Source organism: Alligator mississippiensis, chromosome 7 (genome assembly GCF_030867095.1).
Source record: "Alligator mississippiensis isolate rAllMis1 chromosome 7, rAllMis1, whole genome shotgun sequence".
Taxonomy (NCBI): Eukaryota; Metazoa; Chordata; order Crocodylia; family Alligatoridae; genus Alligator; species Alligator mississippiensis.
In genome coordinates, this window is record NC_081830.1 from 83,323,868 (window position 1) to 83,343,792 (window position 19,925).

General features: G+C 60.1%; 1 protein-coding gene across 2 annotated transcripts in view; it reads left to right on the top strand.

Moving 5' to 3' along the window:
- Positions 1-421: 421 nt before the first annotated feature.
- The window catches only part of EPHB3 (EPH receptor B3), a 42,981-nt gene continuing 23,477 nt past the window's right edge, over positions 422-19,925 (top strand). For both annotated transcript variants that reach the window (XM_014611012.3, XM_006260770.4), the window contains exons 1-3: positions 422-545; positions 17,977-18,041; positions 19,037-19,709. In XM_014611012.3, the coding sequence (XP_014466498.1) occupies positions 485-545; positions 17,977-18,041; positions 19,037-19,709 (799 nt within the window). In that variant the 5' untranslated portion in view covers positions 422-484. The remainder of the gene's footprint in view (positions 546-17,976; positions 18,042-19,036; positions 19,710-19,925) is intronic.

The following is a 19,925-nucleotide window of genomic DNA, read 5'->3' on the forward strand; positions in this document are numbered from 1 at the left end:
AGGCAGGAAATATGGGGAGGCAGGAACCATGCCAGGAGGGGGGGGGAGACAGGCAGGGCCCCCCCCTCACGATGCTTCCACCCCCCGCCGCCGCGGCCCCTTTAAGCCCCAGTGCCGCGGCCGGCCGCTGGGGGGGGCGCTCTACCCGCTCGGCTCCTCGCAGCCTCAGGGGGCGTGGCCTCGGCGGGGGGCGTGGCCTGGCCTCCCCATTGGCCCGCGAGTCCCCGCCTTCCTCGGCCGGGCCCCCGCCCCTCCCCCGAAGCCCCGCCCCGCCGGGAGGGGCCGGGCGGCGGGCGCCCAGTGAGCCGCGCGCTCGGCGTTGCTAGGGGCGTGTCGCGCCGTGCCGGTTGCCGGGGGCGGGGCCGGGCCGGCCGCGGGCCCCGCCCCCCGGAGCTGAGCCGCGGCGGCCGCGCCGGAGCGCCCAGAGCGGCAGCGCCAGCGGCGGGGACGGGAGCGCGGAGCCGCAGCGCACGGACGGGCCGCCATGGCCGCAGCGCGCCCGGTGCTGCTACTGCTGCTGGTCGGCGCCTGCCGGGCGCTGGAAGGTGGGTGCGGGCCGGGGCCGGGGCCGCGCCGTCGGTAGGGTCCAGAGTGAACGGGCTGCGCCTCTCCCTCCCCTGGCCCAGCTGCCCCTGCTCCCCCCGGTGGGACGGGGCCCGGGAGAAGTTTGCTGCAGCTCCTCTTGCCGAAAAATCCCAAAAAAGCCGCTTTTGTCTCGGGACTTGGAGAGACCGGCGCTCCTTCCCCGCTCGGCGCGGGGCGGGGCGGGGCGGGCAGGGCTGGGGCAGGGGCAGGGGAGGAGAACGACCCCCACTGCACACGCTGGATTGGGGCCCCGGGTGGTGTCGGGGACGTGTCTTCAGGCCGCCGGCTTTGCCCCGGAGGGGTTTCTTGTCATGTCACGCCTGGGTTCGCCCCCTGCCCCCTCTCTCCTCCGTAAATCCCCTGGCGCCCGCCTGCGGCTTCAGGGGAGAAGTCTCCCGGCCTCGTCCCCCCGCGCTCGGGCGCAGGCGGTGTTTGAACAGCGATGCTTGCACATGGAAGGAAGGAAACAATGACGCCCCGGGAGCGCTCGGCCGCCCGCGAACTCCCCGACGCTCGCGTCCCCCGGAGAGACGCCGCGCCAGCAGCGAAGTTGTGGGCAGGGACCGTGTTTTCTGGGCCCGCCACAAGCCTCCGGGCAGGCGCGACACCGGTCCTGTTAATAATTAGGTGCACAGAAGTAGTTTTGGAGTCCAGGTGCGGGGCCGCAGGGGACTTGTTGGCGGGGGGCTGCGTGTCCGGGGGTGTCCGCGTTGCAGGCATGTGCCCGAAGCCGCTTTTGGCGTCGGCGTCCTCCTGGCTCGCGCTGCCGTGAAGCGGTGTGCCTCTCGGCCGGCTGTAACGCTTCGGGGCGAGGCGTCCTGCGGTGGCCTCCGTCTCCTGTTGAATCCCCGGCCAGACAACACGCTGCGCGGGGGGCCTCGTTGCTGGGGAGCTGGCTGCTTAACCCGGGCCGGCCGGAGCGAAGAGCAGGACGGGGAAAATAAACAGCGTTCACTTGGGAGTCGCAGGGTTTCCCCAGCTTCCTGAGCGTGCGGAGGGGTCAGAGGGCCGAATGCTCCTCCGGGGGAGGTCACGGTCCAGCTGTTGACCAGGCCTTGGCGAGCGCGAGGACGGCGGAGGGCTGGCCGCTTCGTGCCCACGTTGTCCATGCTTTTGTTCGGGCCGGACCTGCGAGTGGCTCGGGAGGCGGCACGGCCGACTGGCCAGGCCGCGAGCCGTTTCGGCCTCCCCGCGAGCCGAGATGGCTGACCCCGTCTCGGGGCGGCGCGGTGCTGCGTCTGGCGTTTCCAGCCCCTCGCGCAGCGGTTCCCTGGCACAGACCGGGGCGTCGGAGCAGTCGCTGTAAATCCAGGGTGCGCGTTAGTTCAGATATTTTAATGCTTGTCGTAAATCCAGCCCGGCAGTAAATCTGCGTGCACGTCCTCCAAACCGCGGCCGCCACCTCCTCCTCTCCCCTCGTGCTGGGGATTTGCAGCTCCCTGCGGCCTCCCCACCTTTGGTGTGGGGTGAATGTTGGCCTGGGGGCTCTGCAGTTCTCCTGCCTGTGCTATCGTGCAACTCTGGCTCCCCCTTCCACCCTCTGGATCCGTCCTCCGGGCTGATGGCTTGGAGTCTGGCTTCTTTTGGGGGCACTGTGGGGATGGGGGAAGCCGGGCTCAGCAGCGAGCTCAGTGAGCGCTTTGTGCTGCTCGGGAGAAAATGGTTTCTCTCCAGATCCTGCAAGGGCGCTGGGCTTGTTTGAAGTTACAATGTGGTTTTCTTCTCCGGTTCAGCAGTGCCTCAGCCTGCCGGAGAAGGAATGCTCTGTCCAGAAGCAACAGCAGCAGCTTTCTCTGGCCAAGTATTTGAATGCAAGGAGGAGACGGGTTTGCCCCGCTGTGGTCGGGAGCTGAGGCCCCTGTGGCTGGGAACCGGCTACAAGGGAGCCAGCTCTCGGCACAGGGTGCACACAAGCATGGCAGAGGGAGGCCTGGCTCTGGCCCCTGGAGCCAGCTCCCCGCCCAGCCGCTGGCACCGGAGCCTCTGGGCTGGGCAGCGTCTCTTCTGTCTTCCATGCAAAGCCCAGCTCTGCACACCCAAGCATGGGACCCGGCCTGACGAGATGGGCTAAATTTCTCCTGTTTGCTCTCGCCGGGTTCGGTTTCAGCGGTGACTTCCAGCTGTCAGCCTCGGGGGGCCTGCGTGGGTGCGGAGGCAGCACAGAGCTGCTCGCCTGACCGTGCCAGGCTCCGAGTTGGCAGGAGCAGGCAGTGACCCCAGATCGTTAGTGCCTTGCAAAAGGGGGCGCTTGGACCTCTCTGGGGGGGGGGGTCGTGGTGGTCTGTGGGAAGCCTCCACGTCGCCGCACGCAAGCCAAGGTGTCGGGGAGAATCTCGTTTCCAGCTAGGAGAGAGGTTGGGGTCAAGGGTATGAGTCTTCCTGCAGAAATCCCAGAGAAAGCCCCGCACCTTCCTACATATGCACCCCTGAACTTGCTGATAAGACGGGCAGACTCTTGGGGATTTTTGCTGACTGTTTTTGGGGGGTGGAGAGTGACACAACGAAGATGAAGTTGTGAAGAGTTCGTTCCCCAGCGGGCACAAGGGAGGGGAACAAGTCCTCTTTGGTTGTGCCTCGCTGCTCTTCAGGTTGACCATAAACACGACGCCGTGGCTGTTCTCGTACCAAGGCACCCCTGTTCGATTCAGACCTGGCTCTCTCCCCACCCCACCCCAGCCCTGTTTCTAGAAACGGTTGGGTATTTTCTTGGCAGGGAGATGTGCTTTTTGTTGAATTGCTTTTCGCTGAAACGGCTGGTTTCTCCACGGTGTGATTCATGGATGTTAGCCCCGCTGTTTTATTGATGCTTCGGGGTAGGGCCGGGGTCGAGGGCCTGTCGTGTAGGGCTTTGTGGTGCTGCCCGGACTCTCTCAATCTCCCGGCCCTTGCTCCTGAAAGCTGCCTCTTGTCCGTGTTTCCTGAGCCGGGGCGAAGAGGGGTTTTCCTTTGTGTCCGGCAGACCACAGTTAGCGAGAGGGGAGAGCGCGCCGCATGCACTGAGATTTCAGGGGCCGGCTGCATGCCGGCAATTTTGGTGCTTCCATTGTTCGCTGGGTTTTTATTATTTTATGAAATTTTTTTTGCCTAATGCAGTTCAGCCCGTGGGTTGGGAGCACAAAACACCCATCCGCCCCAGGGCCTGAAACTCCGGGTCAGTACGTGTGCGTCTCTCACATGACACGAATGGTGGCCTCCGGTTTCAAGGAACGTCCCCAAACTCCTGGCTTTGTTTTGATGACTGATCTCACCAGAAATTTGAGGAAACCAGTCGGTTGCATTTTTGGGCCCTGAGAAGTGGCTGCTGCTGCCTCTGCTAGAAAAATGGGAGCTCGGCATTTAATTAAACGGCCGGAGGAATCTGAATCACAGGCTCGTGTGTTGTTGAAAATTGTAGCTGTGCCTGTTGTGCTGAGTCAAACTGGTTTGTCGGGATTAAGGGACTCCTCCTTGGTGCCGAGCGCTGGGGGAAGGGTGTGCGAGCCTGAGTGCAACCGAGGGGAGCCCAGCCCCAACGTGCTAGGCCCGTTCTTCCCAAACTCAGGATTTCCCCCAAAAGCTCTGAGCCTGAGTTTGGAAATTGGAGTCGCCTGGTTGTCTCCAAGACGGCCCCGGTCTTAGGAGTTGTCTCTCCTCTCTCTCTCCTGGGTGGCTCATTTACCTGGGCTCTTGGGAGACTCCCCTTGCCCTTTGTTTCCCCTTCAGCTTGGTTTTCAACCAGCGATCTTAGCCGGGGAAGAAGGCGTCCCTCCATTCCCTTCCACCGTGGGCTGTGTCTGGGAGGCCGAGCGGTAGGGGTGCAGTGCATGCAGATGCTATAGGACTCGCGCTCTGCCCGCTGCTGAAAAACCAGTGTCAATGGAACAGAAAATCCCTTCTCAGCTTTGAATTCATCCTCTTTCCTGCCCACGTGCTGTAGGGCTCTGGTGCCCCTCGCGCCCGGGTTGGGCCTGGAGAAGCCGCTGTTTTGCGGGGAGGAGGATTCCCCTTTCCCGAGCCGAGGCCGGTCATGGGGCTGCCACGTTTTGGGGAGATCCACGTCTTTGGGGAGTTGCAATGGGTGGAAAACAGCCCAGACTCCCATGCTTCAGTCGCGACCTGCCTCCTACCTCTGGTGGGGGCCGGCGGCAAGAAGAGCGTTGGCTTGTCGGGGGCTCCGCGCCCGTGTTGCTCGGCGGGAGTATCGCGACAGCCCCGGCCCAACGGGAATGTCCCCCCAAAATTTGCACACGCTGGCCAGGTGTGCGGGGAGGCAAGCTCAGCCTGGCCGCGAGCGAACTCAGATGGCATTCCTCGGCCCGCCGGGAACATGACTGACAGAAGCTGCTTCGCCATGATGGGAATCGGGAGCCATTTTGTAAGCAAGCCAAGCTGCCTAACGTTTCGGCCACCTTTTGCTGGAGCCATTCGTGGACCAGTCTGGAAATAGCATGACTTTGTGTGCGTGCTACCGGCCACGGGGGGAGGTGGGACCTGGGTCGAGCCTCTTTTGGAAACTCCTTGTAGCCTATGAATTTGTGCCCCGAGAATTGCCACCTTGTCTTCCCAGTCCCGTTCCTGGACATCGGGCGTCCAAGTCTCATTGGATTCTGGCCAAAGATCCAGATTCCTGGATTGTCCGGGTGAAAACTGGACAGGTGGCAACCTCGGCCCTACCGTGAAGATACCAGCAGCGCAGCTGCCGAGAGCGGGCTATGGCGCTGCAGCCGGGGCTCGTGGACTACCCTTTCTATGGGACGTTCCCACCAAGCTCTGTCTTCTCCCTCCAGAGGCTGTTGGAAGCAAAGCACATCTGAACAGTTGTACCTGCAGCCACTCATCTTGTGGCTCGGCCCACCCTTGAGCTCTCCTGTCCCTGCTTGCCTTCAAGGTCAGGTGTCCTACTGCTTGAATGCAGAGGATGGAGCAAGCCAGGGGAAGGGGAGGCTGGCTGGTGGGGCAATAGTGTGGGGGCAGCAGTTTGGCTACGGGGTGCTTTCAAATGAATGCCAAGTGCCACCAGGGCAGTTGGCGCTGGCACCGCACTGTGCCAGGTTTGTGGAGCTGGTCCCCTGGGGCTGCCTGCAAGGGGGAAGGGCAGGAATTTGACAGCCCCCCCATGTGCTGTCCCATGCCCGTCAACGGAGATGTTTGCATGCATGTTCTTGGGCATGTGGGCTCTGTGTCCTCGAAGCAGCTGATGCACACCTGTTTCCCACCCCCTTCCGCAGCAGTGCCAGCAGCCCCTGGACTTCCCTTCATGCAGGAAGCAATAAGCATTGGGCCGGGATCGGGCCCTGCTGAGCTGCTTCCATATGAATGGAAATCAAAGGTCTAAAGGAGTCTAGGCTCTTCCCTCCCCACCGCCAGCTCTTCCTGCGCCCAGATGGAGTAGGGAAGCCACTTCCCCGCCGCCCTGGAGCCGGGAACAGCGGCTGTGCACGACCTCACCCCGCAGCCTGCCGGCGAGGACATCCCTCTCGTGCGGTGCCAGCAGCTGCTGCAGCATTTGCTCCCACCAGTTTCTCTGGGAGGAAGGTGGGGCCTTGCTTAAGTTCCCTTCGGGGGAGCCGCGGGCACATGTGGCATAAAGGGTGGGGGGGCCAGGCCTTGCCCGCTTCTCCGGTCTGTCCCGCTTGTCACTTCACTAATTCATGCAATTGCCCAGCAAGAGCTGAGGCATGAGCGAGAGCCCACTTTGGGGATTATGGCGGGGAGGGGGCCGTCCTGCACGCACGCACCAACGGCTCGCAACCTAAGGCCTGCTCTCTTTTTTTTCATTTTTTTTTCCTTTTTTTTTATTAATGAGAAAAATGTGCCGAGGTTGAACGATTGCCAAGGACAGATTTATTCTAGTTCCCCAGAAATTAAACTGAAATGAAGGCGAGAGTCAGCCAGGCCTGGCACCCCCTCCTGACTCTGTGCTTGTTTTAACTTTGGAAGAATCTGACTTTGGGGTGGGGGGGGGTCTGGAATGGGGCGGGGGGGAGGTGATATTTGGGTTTAAACAGTTCCAGATGGGCTCGGTGCTTGAGAGCTGGAGGAAGTGAGCAGAGCGCAGCGCGGAGACTCGGGTAACTGCCCCAGGCAGGAGCGGGGAGGGACGTTTTGGCAGAGGCTCCCTCCGCGCGGACTGGATGGGACACAGCTTGGCAGCTGAGTGCGGCCTCGCAGAGCCGCGGTGTCTGTGGGGCGAGCGGCTTCGAACATGCGATAAGTAACTTTTGGGGATTTTTCCTCCCCTATGCTTCCTGGAAGGTTTCCAGAGGAATAGCCCGCATGCTGAGTTTGGGAGGCATCTCTAAATGCAGCCTGGAGATGCCAGTCACCTCCAGGAGCAGAGCCAGAGAGTCCATCAGCTGCCCGCCTCGTGCCCTTCGGCAGCGTGTTGGGTGGCTCTGAATCGGGTCCAAGCCAGAGACGTGGGCACACACCCCAAGGCCTCTTCCCCTGCAGGGATCCCATAGTCAGGCAAGCAACATAAGCCGACTTCCCCCTCTGGTTTCAACCCGGGGCTCCGTGGGGGTGGCACTCGCAGCCTTGCTGCAGTGATGGACAGCTCTGGGGGACACGGGGCAAACCTGGCTCATTGTTAGGAGTCATTTTATTTTTACCATAAAATCTGGGGACGAAGACGGGTTTGTGGAGCGGTTTGCTGCCTCCGTCCCAGTTAATGGTATTCGCAGCTTGAACGGGTCTGCTGTCACCCGATCGGATGAGTTATTTCTGGGGCAGGGGAGGGGGCCTGGCTGCACAGTTTTTGCAGTGATTTATAAGATGCTGTTCCTCTCTTCCTGCCTTCCCATCTGGCTTCGCCGGTCCAAGCAGCACTGGGTTACTGGGTCCCATTCTCTGAGAATACGGGCTGCCTGTAGGAACAGGCAGAAGGGAACTGGTGAGGTGGGAAAGCCTTTATGGAAGGGCAAGGAGGCTTCTGCAATATGGGACTGGAGGCTTGCTGGGGACGGCAGCTTGGAAGTGTGAGGGAGACGGGCATGGAGATCCTGTTGCAAAGAAGTCAGCGGCCAGGTTGTCTGGTGTGGCCGTGTTGCTCGTTTGGGCATGTTCAAGGGGCCCGGGGCAGGCGAGTGGCAGGACAGGGCCGGGCTGGCATGACTGTAATGCAGCATCTGCATTTGTGTGGGGCTGCTTTGTCAACTTGGGTGTACGAAGTGCTTTGTGAGCCCCAAATGGCCCGAGCCTGAAGAGGAACAGCACCGTGGAGGTGGGCTTTGAGCAGCTGGCTCTGACTGCCTCCTTCCAACAGAGCCCGGGCACGGCGGCCTGGCACCGCTCTGAACCAGCCGTCGGCGCTGGGTGAAAGCACAGCTGGCTCCAACAGCTCCCTTTCAAGGGCACTCTGGGCCTGCAGCAGAGGAACACGAGTTGCTTCCACGTGTGCTAGCAAAGGGCCCCATAGTGTCGGATCCGTAGCACCCTCGGGGAAAAATATGTGATGCGTTGCCCAGCAAGACCCCTCTTAGCCTTGCCTGAGGCTTGGAGCCTGGGCTCTGGGCAGCTCTGCCGGGCACGAACAGGCTGGGAAGGCGTGTTAGTGCCCACCATGTCCCGTGGTGCGAGGAGTAGCTCTAGTGCCCTGCGCAGCCTTGAACAGGACAAGTGACTGGCGTGGGCAGGCCGATGCAATGATGCGAGGTGGCAGGAGGTTGGGGGCAGCTCCCCCGTGGTGATGGGGTGGTGCAGAGTGTCAGTGGGAGACCGCCCTGTGGTGGTGACCAGTTTGGGGCTGGGGTGGCTCCCCCGAACAATGCCCGACTGGGAGCCCGCTGGCCCCTCCCCGAGTCCTCAGTGCTGGCACTTCAGCTGCTCTTCCAGCTGGGTTTTTGGCATCTGTCTGAGGTCACATGCCTACGTCTGTCTCATTGCCGTCAGAGAACTGCTCTTGGCAAGAACCTGGCTGGAGCTCCCCTTCAGCCGCTCAAAGAGCGCGGGGGAGAGGGACCCGGGCGTGAAGGTGGCGCGCCAGTCCCGACCAGCTCCTTCTGGCCTCCTTTCCTTTGGGCATGAGCCAGCTTTTGGAGACAGAGATCTTATCTGGGAATTCAGTTTGCAGCTCCACGAGGCGAGGGGGGGTCTGGCTGGGGGCGGATGAAGTCAGGAGCAGTGGGGTGCATCGCCTGGGGCGGGGGAGATGCAATAGCTGGCTGAGCAGTCTCTGGACCTCCACCATCCTCTCTCAAATGTAGTTTGTACCCCCAAGCAGGGAGTGAGGGTTGCAGTGCACCTTCCCCTAAAGTGAGGAAACCTTGGCTTTGCGGTTAGGACACCAGCTTGGGAGCTGGGAGATCTCCAGCTGTTTCCTGGCCCTGCCACAGCCTCACTGTGTGACCTTGGGCAAGTCCTTTCACTTCAGCTCCCTGTCTATAAAAGGAGGTGCTTCCTTCCCCTGCTCATGGTCCTGTCTCATCCGGCAGTAAGCTCTATGGGGCAGGGACTGCCCTGTAATTGTGTTTGTACAATGGGGCCCTCTGGGCCCTGCTATAATGTGGCAATAACGAACCTGTTATTAGGTTCATTTAACTTCAAGTAGGGCAGGTCCAGGCCTTGGCCAGAGGCAGGACATGGGTATGGAAGTGCTGAGCCAGGCTGACACATCCTGCGGGCTCTGGGGATGGTCCCAGCTGGGGACAGTTGTCACAACCCCCGTTTCCCGGCAGAAGAGTCAATGCATCTACGGCAGGAGGGTCTGATGCTTCCCTTCCTCCCTGCCCCATCCCAGGCATGAATGCTGCACCCAATAGCTTCTCCCCCAGGCAGGGCCCAGGGCAGGTAGCAAGCAGGGCCAAGCAGTTGGCCTCTTCCCCGGCATCCCTCCTTGAGCAAGGAGGCCAAAGTACTGCCGGGACCACCCCCCAAGCTTGTGCTGGCTTTGCCTCCTACTTCCCGGCTGCAGGACCTGTGCAAGGGGGTTAGTCGGGGCAGGCGCAGGCCAGGCTTGATGGCACCATGTCCTTGAGTTGAGGCCCTGCCTGGCTGCTGCAGCGAGGAGGAGGAGATGGAGCCACGTTGCTCTGCTCTGCCTCAGGGGGAGGGGATGGAATCGGCTGGACGGAAATGCAGATGAAGAAGCAAGACACGGAGGGAGAGCGTGTGCATGTGGAGGGGAGTGGCGGGGCCAGCCGTCAGCAAAGCTGGTCTGGTTCAGAAAGAGAAGACGCTCACAGCTAAAGGAAGGACCCAGCACTGGGTGGGTTTCCCCGGGGTTCCCCTGGCTGGGGCTGGGGGTCTGAGGTCAGGTGCCCGAGGGTGGGGGGGGGGGTCCAGGGTGCTGGTGCAGGGCAGTGGTCCTGGCTCCCGCACGGTCCGCAGGTGCAGCCATCCCCAGCTCCTGCAGAGGGAGCTGCCGCACAGCATCTGTCGAGATCAAAGGCGGCGAGCGAATGTTTGAGGCCTTTGAAATCCAGCTGCGAGTCTTGTCCTGGGCTGGGCTGGGCTGGACTGGGCTGGGCTGGGGGTTGCAACCTCTCCCCAGCCTGGAGTCGCTGTGCTCTGACAGGCCGGGCTTTTGGGGGGGCGCAGGGACGGAGGAGAGTGGGGCACCCCCTTCTCCTGCCTCCGTGTCCGCAGCCCCTCCCGGAGCCAATTCCAGACTTGCCGGCTGGGGTGGGTGCGGGGGACCCATGCCAAGCTGCCCCCGCCACATCTCCGTGTCCCCCCAGCCCGCTCCATCCGCATCTCCCGTGCAAAATCTTCCCGTGGCACGTCATCGGGCGTTCTTGGTGTTTTGGGTGCCGCTCCTTGTCGTTGCGCCCCAGGGTGGGAAGCGGCTGTGACTGCTAAGGATCGGACTGCAGTCCCTGTTCCTAAAAGCCCGGTGCTTGCCACGGGGAAGGTTTTTGGGGAAATTCTCAGCACCGGGGAGTGAGGCCAGGAGAGCATCTCAAAGCCTGGGGATGACATAGGCAGGTGGGTGAGTGGAGGGGTCGTCATGGGGAAGGGTGCCGGAGCGAGGAAGGGGAGTGGGCAGCATGTGGTTCGTAAGAGGGTGTTGGTGGGCGATGCCAGGCACCGAGTCTCTGGGGGACGCGGATGTTTCCCTGCGCGATGGTATCTCGGCCGACGTGGGAGGCAAGGGCAGCTGGGGAGCGGGCACCTCCCTGGCCTGCCCCCTCGGTGAGAAGGGCGCTGGCGTGGGGTAGCGCGACGGCTCCCGTGTCAGCCGGGGTCGGAGGTGGGAGGATTCCCCTGGCAGGCGGCGGTGGGAATCTGGGAGTGGGTGGGCCCCGCGGTCTGGGAAGTGCGTGGCGGGGTCTCCCTGCAGCGTCTGACCCGGCGCACAGCACTTTGTGTGGCTTTGCTTTTGTGTGCGCAAAATGCGTGTCAGCGGGAAAAGTGCAATCTCAGGTTCTCTCCCACAGGCCGCTCTTTGTTCGCTGATAAAGGGCCTCACTCCAAAGGCCTTTTGTGTCGCCGTTTAGAGCAGTGCTGGGATTAATTGTACCAATAGGTGCCTGAATGGGGAGTGCACAAGGCCGCTCGTTCCTGCTATAATTATCTGGAAGCTGAGGAGGGAATTAAAACATGGAGGAGACGCCCCATCTGGTGGCAGTGCCCCTCGCAGAGAGTGGCCTCATCTGCTTCTCTGCACCTCCACCCAGGCCACGGCCAGATGTTAGCCAGCTGCAGCGGTCGTCAGCCCAGAGAATCTCCCGTTCCCTTCCAGAGACCTCCCTCTTTCTCTGGGGAGGGCGAGCGGACCACGGAGCAAGGTGCTGCCTGCCAGCAAACGCCACGGTGAGGACAGCTTCCTCTCCAGAAGGCGCTGTGGGTCGGATGCCACCTCCTTGAAGAGACCCGCTTGCTTCTGCCGGTGCCTGTCCTGTGGCATGGGCTGCAGGGCTGTTCTTGCATGGGGAGCTCAGCTCGGGGAAGGGCTCGCTCCATATAGCCCCCACGACGTCCTTCCACAGATGCTGCTACAGGGCTCGCCGCTGGAAACTGAGCCCTGCTTTCCCTGCGCGGAGAAGGGCACAGCTCGCACCTGAATTTTGACCTGGGCAGGACGTTGGGGAAGCTGGGTGCTCCCAGGTTCAAAGCCAAGAAGAAGGTGTAGGACTTTCAAAGCTGCCGCCATATACTCGCGTGCCCACAAAAAGTTTCCCAGTAACCGGCACCAGTGGTACTGGGCTGCTCCCACAACCCTCCGTGTCTGCAGCCGGCTCATCTTTAGGCTGTGGGTTGGCCGCCGGGGGAGTGTCCATTACATTGGGCCAGGACTTGGCCCGTGGTGCCGGCTCCCAGAAAGCAGATCGCTCCCTCCCAAAGCGTGCGGGCGTGGGGGGAGCTGTGTTCAGTTCTGGATCCTTAGGCTCAAGGCATCTAATCTTGCGGCTTGGCAGGCCAGGTCCTCCCCTCCTGGGAGTTGTCTGCAGATCTGGGCAGGCCACACGCTCCCCAGCGCCGCGACTCCTGGCCCTCTGAAACCCGCCACCCTGGAGGCCAGCGTGCCCGACCTTCACGCACAGCCGAGTTGGAGAGGAGGTTGCAAAAGGCTCGTGACCCCACCTGGCTCCTCTCTCCCCTTCCTGGGCAGGCTGCGAGCCTGGGAACCAGGCCCCGCTCCCTCCGCTTTTGCCCTTCCTCCTCTCTTTGTTTCTTCCGTCTCGTAGCTCAGAGTTATTTCCCCTCATTCTCATTCTTATTCTTTCGGTGGGCTGGTGCTGTGGCCTGCCTGCGTCTCGGGCAGGATCCTGGTAAATCAGGATGCAGGCGGCGAGCATGCTGTCAGAGCGAGGTGTCTGTCACGGATCGGCACATGCTGGGGCTGCAATGCCTCCGAGAAGGACGGCGTTTCCTGAAGGGCTGATGAGCGGGCACCAGCTTCGCCCTTGGGGTTGTACTGAGCAGGAGCACACGGGGCGGCACTCGCCCTTTTTCAACTTGAAGCGCCCATGGGTAGACTCGCGGCACCCCTCAGACAAGGTGGCCCCTTTTCATTCTCCTTCTTTTTTTTGGCTGCAGAAAAATAATAGAGCAGTTGCAAAGAACTTGGAAAGGCCTCTATAGACCTCTGTTTGAAATCTCTGGGTTTATCTTGTGAATCCTGTTTGCACGCCGAAGGGTGCTCACACGGTGTGGGACCCTTGGAAGGACCGCAAGGCACCTGGGCTCCCTGCTTGAGAGTCATTGCTATAGCACATGGGTAGAGCTGCTTTCAGGACCTCTAGGCCCAGGAGATTCACAAATTCATAGAAGTTTAGGGCTGGAAGGGACCTCGTGAGATCGTCGGGTCCAGCCCCCTGCTCTGGGCAGGAAAGACTGGATGGAAGAGCAGATTTGGGAGATGCGTTCTCACTGCCGGCCAGGCCCCTGGAAGGGCATGAGTTCAGCTAACTCCACTGCAGAAAGCCCAGCCCGCCTTGCAGGGCCTGGATTTCACTCCATTATACCTACATGCCAAAAGAGGTCATGAGCCTCCTGGCACAAGAGAACTGAGCTTCTTTTGAAACAAGCTTTGTATGGTCATGGCTGGAGCTCTTATTCCCTCCCCGTGAGCCCTCCGGGAGGGCTCGGCACCCTCTCGGCCTCAGTGCTCTGTGCCAGGCTCCCACCTCGCCGTTTGGCCCGTGCCCAAGGATCCCCTTGCACGTGGATGTGGCAGATGTCAGTGGCTGTCAGTGCAGAGCAAGTGGCTTTTCTGCAGCCACTTGGGTCAATCTGAGACACTGAGCAAGAGTGGCTGCATATTTTGGGCACCAAGGAACACAAGCATGCCCATGTTTGGGCAGCTGGCTTGTCAGGGCCCGGTCCTCTCAAGAGGGGGTGGGTGTGTGTGCATCCCATCATGAAATGCATTCCTCCAGAGACATCCATGCTTCCAGTGAAACTCAGTTTCTTCTTCCTAGGAGCCTCCTTGCTGAAGGAAGAGCTCCTAGAAAGACAAAATGCAAATGGCTGTTGCAGTCCTGAATCCCTGCTGGGTCTCCTGGAAGCTGTCTTGTCTCACAGCCTCAGGCAGAGGCAATATCCTTTCCCGGCCTGCATCTCAGCTCCTCGCTGACCTGACTCACGGCTTCCCTTTGGGAACGGAGCTTGCAGAAGTGGCTAACGACACCCCGCGTCATCTGGGGTGCTGTGGGCAGTGCCCTCTGACCGCGCTCTGTCCCTCTGAGCTGTCTCTGGTATGGACGGCTCAGATTCGGGTTAGGAAGCCGGTCCAGAGTTCTGCAGGGAAATGGGTGAATCCAGACATGCTAAAATCATGTTAGCAGGCAACGAGGTTTGCATGACTCTGCAGGCTCCCCTTCTCCCTGGGGCGAAGTGGGGACAGTGCAGCGGTGTCTCTCTTGGGATGCTAAACCATGTCTTGCCCCTCTTCCCTGCTCTGAGCTAAGAACAGCACTTTTACTTCCTGTTCAAGTCATGGGTGCTAAGCCTCATCCTCAGCCTGCCCAGCGGGACTCGGCAGGCTTTTAGAGACGGCGCCAATAGTCCTCTTGGGTTCAAGTGCCACTGGAGGCCTCTGGTCCCTGAATCTCTCTCATGCCTCCTCCAGTGCCTTCTCCCTTGGGAGAGTGAGCCAGGCTGAGCCATGATCCAGGGACTCGGATACCTGTGGCCTAGCATTGAGGCCTCCGTCCTACCACCTAATGCAGAACCCACCGTTTCTGAGACCTCTGCGTCCCTGCTCCCTCCGTCCGGCTGCCCGCCCTGTTGGTCCAGTCTTGGCTGAAGGGTAGAGTGGAGTAGTGGCTAGAGCACTAACTGATGCTCCGTGACGTGGGTCCGATCACTGGCCTGCTGGGTGACCTGGAGAGAATCGTGTCTCCTCGCCGTGCCTCCATTTCCCTATCTGTCTCATGGTGGTGGCGACCTCCTTTGGGAAGGACCGGGCGTGTAGGCTCGATCAGCTGCCTGTTGCCTGAGGCACTCTGATGAAAAGGGCTATATAAGAGCAGGGGGTCATTTGCTTGAAAAGCCTTATTTAGTATCTGGGCCTCTCCAGCTGATATATAACACTCCCTCTTCTTGGCCCAGGCTGATATGGGGCCTCTTTGCTCAGAGGCTTTGTAAATAGCCCTGAGCTCCAAACACAGAGATTTGCCTTTCCCCCCCGGTATGGGGCAAAGTCGCTTTCTTCCATGCCGTCCAAGGCAGGGGCCATGACTTGCCTGGATCCATCTGTCCCACCAAGTGTCTTACCCTGCTGCAGGAGAAGCCCCCGGCCTGTTCCTCCAGCCATTCACTTGGCTGAGGAGAGTGGGGAAAACATCTCCCCAGTGAACAAGCCGCATTGCAAAGCCAAGCTACGTGCAAAGACTGTAGAAGCATCAGTCGTGTAATCTGTCTGTGCAGTGACGTCTCCAGAGAAGACCACGAGCCTGATGCGTGGCCCAGAAGAAACCCACTGCTGTCCTGACAGTGATTCCTGATTGCACTGACTCCTCTGCCTGTCTATGGCAGAATCCCTTGGAAGAAGACCATTTCAGCCTGGATGACTTGAGCAAGGAGGGCTCTGGGCCGTGCCTGGCATCCTGGCACCAGATCATCCTAGAGCTCCTTGGCTGGGGCTACCGCAGCATGGGGAGAGTGGCTCACCATCCTACAAGGACTCTGCAAGGGAGGCTGCTTGGAGGTTGAGTCGAGTTCTCCCTTGGCATGCAGGCCAGATGGGCCCCCTCTTTCCAGGGGCACCCTGCCGCAGTTCTGCCCGCTGGTCTCCAAGTAAGGGAATCAGTTGAGGAAATCCGTGAAGGTGGCTGGTAAATGGAGTTGCCCCTCAGCAAATCCCCATTCACCCTTTTTCCTTCCTTCCTTTGCTCATCGTCAACCCAAGACTCTCCCAGCCAGGAGAGGCTGAGTTGGGGGGAGCCTTGAAGAGGCCATGGAAGACACTCCAGGGAGGGTGCTGCTTGCCCTCACCCTAATTGCAACCCAGGGTCCTGCGTATCTGGGTGCAGCAGTGGTTACAGCCTTTTTAGACTCAAGGCATCCCTGGATAGATCAGAGGCACCCCATGGAAAATGTCAGCTCTTCATTCTCACTTGTTTTTTGACTACAGAAAAATAATAGGCAGCTTTTTTAGTTGCAAAGACTCAAAAGGACCGCACCAGGTTGGGATATTTTTAGCATGGTGGATTCCTATTCGAAAGCACTGGATTCACCTTGCGAGCTGTGTTTGCACACCCAGCAGGGGTGATGTGGTGTGCACCCCACAGCGCCAGGGTTGAGAATGGCTGGCTTCATTCCTCTAAGAAGTAAATGGGATGGCTGGAGACTGCGTGGGAGCAAGCAGGAGCCTGGTGCCCCAGCCATGATGCGGGAGAACTCCCACAGCCAGAGATTGGGAAATAACCTTGCTAGGGAGGAGGTTGGGTGGGTTTTGGACTGACGGCTCCTCTGTAACAGCGCAGCATGGCTGGTGCCGAGCGCCCTGCAGGGCTGGCTCCTACCCCGTTATTTAGACCAGGAGCAGGCAAAATATGGCCTGCAGGCCAGATCCAGCATGCCAAGGGATTTTATCTGGGCTGCGGCAGGTCCCTTGGCCTTGGCTGGCCCAGGTGCTGGGGGGGCAGCCTAGGCTGTGGCACGTCTGCCTGGCCTTGCCTCCACATCGCCCTGGATACACAGCAGAGCTGGGGTGGCATGGGGGCCAGACTCTGCTTCCCAGCAGCCCTATGGGTGGTGGCTCCTTCCGGCTGCTGCTGCCAGTATTACCGCCACCAGACCCAGCCCGTCAACCCTGCACCCACCGCCAGGGGTGCCAGATACAGCAGGTGGGCAGGGTCTCCATTGAAACTTGCCCAGGACCCCCATGGGCAGGGCATGCTCACCTGCGCAGTTGGGATGGAGCTGTGGGACGGATGGGGAGCAGCATCCGGGGCCGGGACTGGGATTACAGCCCCATCCCATCCACCCAGCTGAGTGTGCCCTGCCCACAGGGGGTCCCGGGCCAGTGTCCACAGACACCCCTCCTGCCTGCTCCATTTAGTAGCCTACCACTTAGGGGGTTTTGGGGAGCTGTTGCAAGCCGGTGGGGGGTGCTGACCCAGCCCACAACAGTTCACCAAGGCTCCCTAAGTGCCACGGGAGCAGTAGGGCTGGGATTCTGCTCCTTGGTGCTGCCACGTTTTCGGGGACTGGCATCTCTTTATTACTCAGCAAGCTAAGATGGTGACTCCATGGGACTGGGTTTCCAAGGCTCCTGGAAAGCACGTTAGAGGCCTGGCTGACTCCAAGGGAGCTTGAGGGCCACGGGGACACCCGACCCTCTCCCTAGCGAACAAGCGAGTTGTCCGCCTGTGCTCCGAGGACACGTGTTCGGGCCCTCCCAAAGTTCACGACTGCTGCAATGCCTGCGAGGGCGGTCGGCAAGGCAGGGCAGCTGTATTCGGGAGGAGGGTTTGGGGGGCTGCAACCTCCCTAGCGGGGCAGGGGTCATTTCGCGGCTCGGGACTGCGTGCTGGCCGTGCAGCGGGGTTTTCCTGCAACCGCTGTGCGGCCTGTAGCAAACCCCCCCTCGCTCCCGGGGGAGGCCGCAGCAGCCGGGGCCCGGGGGGGAGCTGCCTGTGGATCTTGTAACACTTCAGGAAGGCGAGTGCAGGTGGTCGGAGCCGAGCAGTGTTGCTTGTTTCAGGTGGGGGCCGCGTGCCCCTAGGCCTCTTCCTCCCCCTCACCTCCTCCCCCTCTCCGGAAACGTCGTTGGGGGTCAGCCTTGGGGTGACGAGGAGGAGAGAGGCAATTTGCTGCTAGCCGTGACTTCGTCCCCGCGCCGCACTCGGGTCCGGGCGGGAGCGGCCCGGCCTTGCCTGCGATTAGCTCCAGCTGGCTGGCGTTCCAGCCTCGCAGACAGGCGTCTCGCTCCCCCAAGGCTGGGGCTGGGGCTCTTCGGGGAATGCTGACGGGGAGGTTTGCCTTGTAATCCGCTCCAGGAATGTTGGCCAGACGGTCAAATTCTTCTCCCCTCTTGTAAAAATGAGTGATGTGGGGCGGCTCGGGGAGAACAGCTTGCCGTCCCTCCCCTGCCGGATAAACCTGCCCGGCCTGCACCGCCCCATCATGGGAACAGGCCCTTTCAACCCGCGCCACAGTAAATAAGTGCCCGTGCCAAGAAAGGAGGAGCGTGCATGTGGGGGAAGGGGACTCTTCCCTTCTCTGGCTGGCCCTGATGGGAGAGGGGTTGCGTGGGAGGGCGGTGGATGCCTGTTGAGTTGGGCTCCGGGTGGAGGTTGCTGGAGGAAGATGGCAGATATGTGACCATCACTTCCTCCCAGAACAAGTCCCATAGGGACGTCTCTTCCCCTTCCACTGGACAGCAGACAGGAGGCATCTCTAGTCTGTCTTGCTCTGCCCCCAAGTTAGTACTTTTCTGGCAATGTTTTCTTAAAGATTTTCCACCTAGCTTTTTCCTCCCCACACCCTGACCTCCTCTCCCAATGCTTGTTCTCCCTGCAGAAACCCTGATGGACACTAAGTGGGTGACATCCGAGTTGGCGTGGACGGCTCATCCGGAGACGGGGGTAAGCCTTGTTTCCTTGCTCCGGGCACTGAACGGCAAAGGGAGAAGCTAGTTCTGGTCCATTGTGGTTTGGACCATGCCTTATAGCTGCATCTTTTGGACTCTCTCCTGCTGCACGTCCTCTGCCTTGTAGAATTGCCTCTGGCTTTTCCAAGCCTGCCCCTAGGTCATGACCACTGGAGTCTGGCTCTCATGCTACGCAGACTCAGGCCCAGGCCTGAAGAGCTGCCATGCTTTCAGGGAAGGTGGGGAAAGGGATGTATTCAAGGGAGGGGGAGGCAGAGGCTATCATGGCTTCCTGGTGGCAGGAGTGTGGGTGCGTGCTGCTGTAGCTTTGTTGCTAATTGCAGTGTCCTCCACCTACACATGTACCAGGTAAGTGCATAATTTACTTAACCAGGTAACACCGTTCCTGCCCCAGTTCATTGCCTATTGCTTCCATCCTAACAAACATCCAGTACCTGCATATTGGTCATGTGAACCACCTAAGGGCATGGCACTTTTCAGCCCCGCTCTTAGCTTTACGACGCTGTTGTCCTACAAATAACAGCACAGAAATGGTGCCGTGAAAATGGCTGTCAAAGAGCTGCCATCAGAAGCCATGCAGTCGCTGGGAACTCGCAGCCCTGATGCTGCCTGTCTCTCCTCCTTTGCAAGGCTTCTAATAGCATCCCTGAAGCTGAGGAGCTCCTATTGTGTTCAGGGCTTCTGACAGCAGCTGGCTATCAGAAGTCTCCAAAATGGCGGGAGGTAGGCTGCTGAGGGGCTGCTAATATTGCAGCACTGACAGGGCTGTGTCTTTTAACGAGCACTGCTTGCATTCATTTTGGACGAGTGCATGCTCTGGAGAAGTGCTCAGCTACTCTCGGGTCCTCTGGAGTACCTTGCAGTACGTGTTCCCAGTGGTGTCTGGGTCAGAGTCCAGCAAAGGCTGCGATTTGGAGCCTGTCGACTGGCTGTCCCAGCTACTAACCCACTCGTCTCTCTCCGTGGCAGTGGGAAGAAGTCAGCGGTTACGATGAGGCCATGAACCCCATCCGGACCTACCAGGTGTGCAATGTGCGGGAAGCCAACCAGAACAACTGGCTCCGGACTCAGTTCATTCAGCGCCAGGACGTGCAACGCGTTTACGTGGAGCTGAAATTCACTGTGCGGGACTGCAACAGCATCCCCAACATCCCGGGCTCCTGCAAAGAGACCTTCAACCTCTTCTATTACGAGTCGGATACAGACTCTGCTTCGGCCACCAGCCCCTTCTGGATGGAGAACCCCTACATCAAAGTGGATACAATTGCCCCCGATGAGAGCTTTTCTAAGCTGGAGTCCGGCCGCATGAACACCAAGGTCCGCAGTTTTGGGCCTCTCTCCAAGAACGGGTTTTACCTGGCCTTCCAGGATCTGGGCGCCTGCATGTCCCTCATCTCTGTCCGGGCTTTCTATAAGAAATGCTCCAACACTATTGCGGGCTTTGCCATTTTTCCAGAGACCTTAACCGGGGCAGAGCCCACGTCCCTGGTCATTGCTCCAGGGACGTGCATCCCCAATGCGGTGGAAGTGTCCGTGCCTCTGAAGCTGTACTGTAACGGAGATGGGGAGTGGATGGTACCGGTTGGGGCTTGTACGTGCGCTGCTGGATACGAGCCGGCCAGTAAGGATACCCAGTGCCAAGGTAAGTACCTGCCTTAGGTGGCTTTATCTGTTTTTTCTCTACTGGGGTATGAGCCTCCATGCAGAGGATTTGGGTACGTCTGCACTGGGCTAGTTTTATAGAGGCTTCTAGAGATGCATGCTCTGTCCTGGAGATTTGAACTTCCGACCTGAATGACAGTCTGGGTTTTAGTGGTCAGCATCTGAGTGCCCGAAGTGACTCAAGCCTCCAAGCCCA